General features: G+C 29.5%; 1 protein-coding gene across 1 annotated transcript; it reads left to right on the top strand.

Annotated features, from left to right (window-relative positions):
- LOC137046012 (olfactory receptor 10J4-like) lies at positions 1-945 on the top strand. Its single transcript, XM_067423069.1, has one exon. The coding sequence runs from the start codon at positions 1-3 to the stop codon at positions 943-945; it is 945 nt and encodes a 314-aa protein (XP_067279170.1).
- Positions 946-1,514: the final 569 nt, after the last annotated feature.

The following is a 1,514-nucleotide window of genomic DNA, read 5'->3' on the forward strand; positions in this document are numbered from 1 at the left end:
ATGGATAACATGTCTTATCCTGTTATACTGACTCTCATGGTGCCCAAAGAATCGAAGTCATTTAGGCTAATATATTTCACATGTTTTCTTATCCTTTATCTGCTTATATTGTCAATTAATACATGTCTTGTTATAATTATTATCATGACAAAAGCACTTCATGAACCAATGTACATATTTTTGTGTCATATATGTATTAATGGGATTTATGGAGCCACAGGATTCTACCCTAAGTTTCTGTCTGATTTAATATTGGATTCATATGTGATCTCCTCTCACATGTGTGCTCTGCAGATCTTTGTTATTTACAGCTCTTTATTGTGTGAGTTTACAATATTAACAGTGATGTCTTATGATAGATATGTAGCCATATGCAAACCTTTAGATTATCATTCCAGATTAACTAAATTCACATGTGCGAAATTAATTCTGTTTTCATGGGTTGTTCCCAACTGGGTCTCAATTACAGCAATCCTGTTATCAAACTTGAGGCCATTTTGTAAATATCACATTGATAAATTATATTGTGATAACTGGTCAGTTGTAAAACTGTCTTGTGCATCATCTTTTGTGAATAATGTCTATGGATATATTTTTTCTGTTTTATTTGTTAGCTGTACAGTTATTATTATAGTGTCCTACGTAAAACTTATCTCTGCATGTAAAGCATCTTTAGAAAACAGAAGGAAATTCTGGCAAACGTGTCTGCCACACATATTATTGCTGATAAATTTCACTTTTGCTTTGCTTTTTGATATCACGTATAGCCGATATGGTGCAAATGACATTCCAGAGAGTCTGCGTAATTTTTTGGCTTTAGAATTAGTTATAGTTCCACCTCTTTTTAATCCTGTAATCTATGGATTAAATATTAGAGCAGTGCGCAGAGTTTTTATCTCATGTATTTCAGCAAAAGTGCATGTTTTAGAAGCTAAAAAGGCCTGACAACATGACAATTACTTGATGTACATGTAATTTGTTCTATAAATTATTACAACAAAATGTAAGAAAAACAAGCATGTACAAACTGTCAGAATTATTTTCATGAACATCACTGAATATTTTCAATATATATATATATAAAAAAATACAAAACAAAAACAATTTGCCCTTATTTTTTGTGCTCCCTTATCCACATAAAAATGTCTTGCTTACACCTTTTTTTTTTTTTTTTTTGCTGATGTTTGTCTAAATGGGATGTTGGTTTAAAAATAATTTGAATCTTGTCTTTTTTCATTGTTTTGGGTTTTCCTATATTTTACTTTCTTTACATTGAACTTCTATTTTACCTAAAATATTTGACAGCTATTTTATATTTAAGTAAACTTCATTTTAAGTATTTGACATGTAATGTGATTATTGCTAATAATCAGACTTAATATAATTTCACGTATACCTTTAAACTATTATTCTGATAATAAATTAAAGGTTTAAACCACTGATTTAGTTAGACAATTTTTTTTTTAAATGCCACCTTCAAGCTCTTTCAGTGTACATTAATCTTTTTACCGGTT

The sequence above is a fragment of the Pseudorasbora parva genome, chromosome 18 (assembly GCF_024679245.1).
Source record: "Pseudorasbora parva isolate DD20220531a chromosome 18, ASM2467924v1, whole genome shotgun sequence".
Taxonomy (NCBI): Eukaryota; Metazoa; Chordata; class Actinopteri; order Cypriniformes; family Gobionidae; genus Pseudorasbora; species Pseudorasbora parva.

What these genes read in the sequence shown, in the direction of transcription:
- LOC137046012 (XM_067423069.1), top strand. Translation starts at nt 1, where the DNA reads ATGGATAACATGTCTTATCCTGTTATACTGACTCTCATGGTGCCCAAA.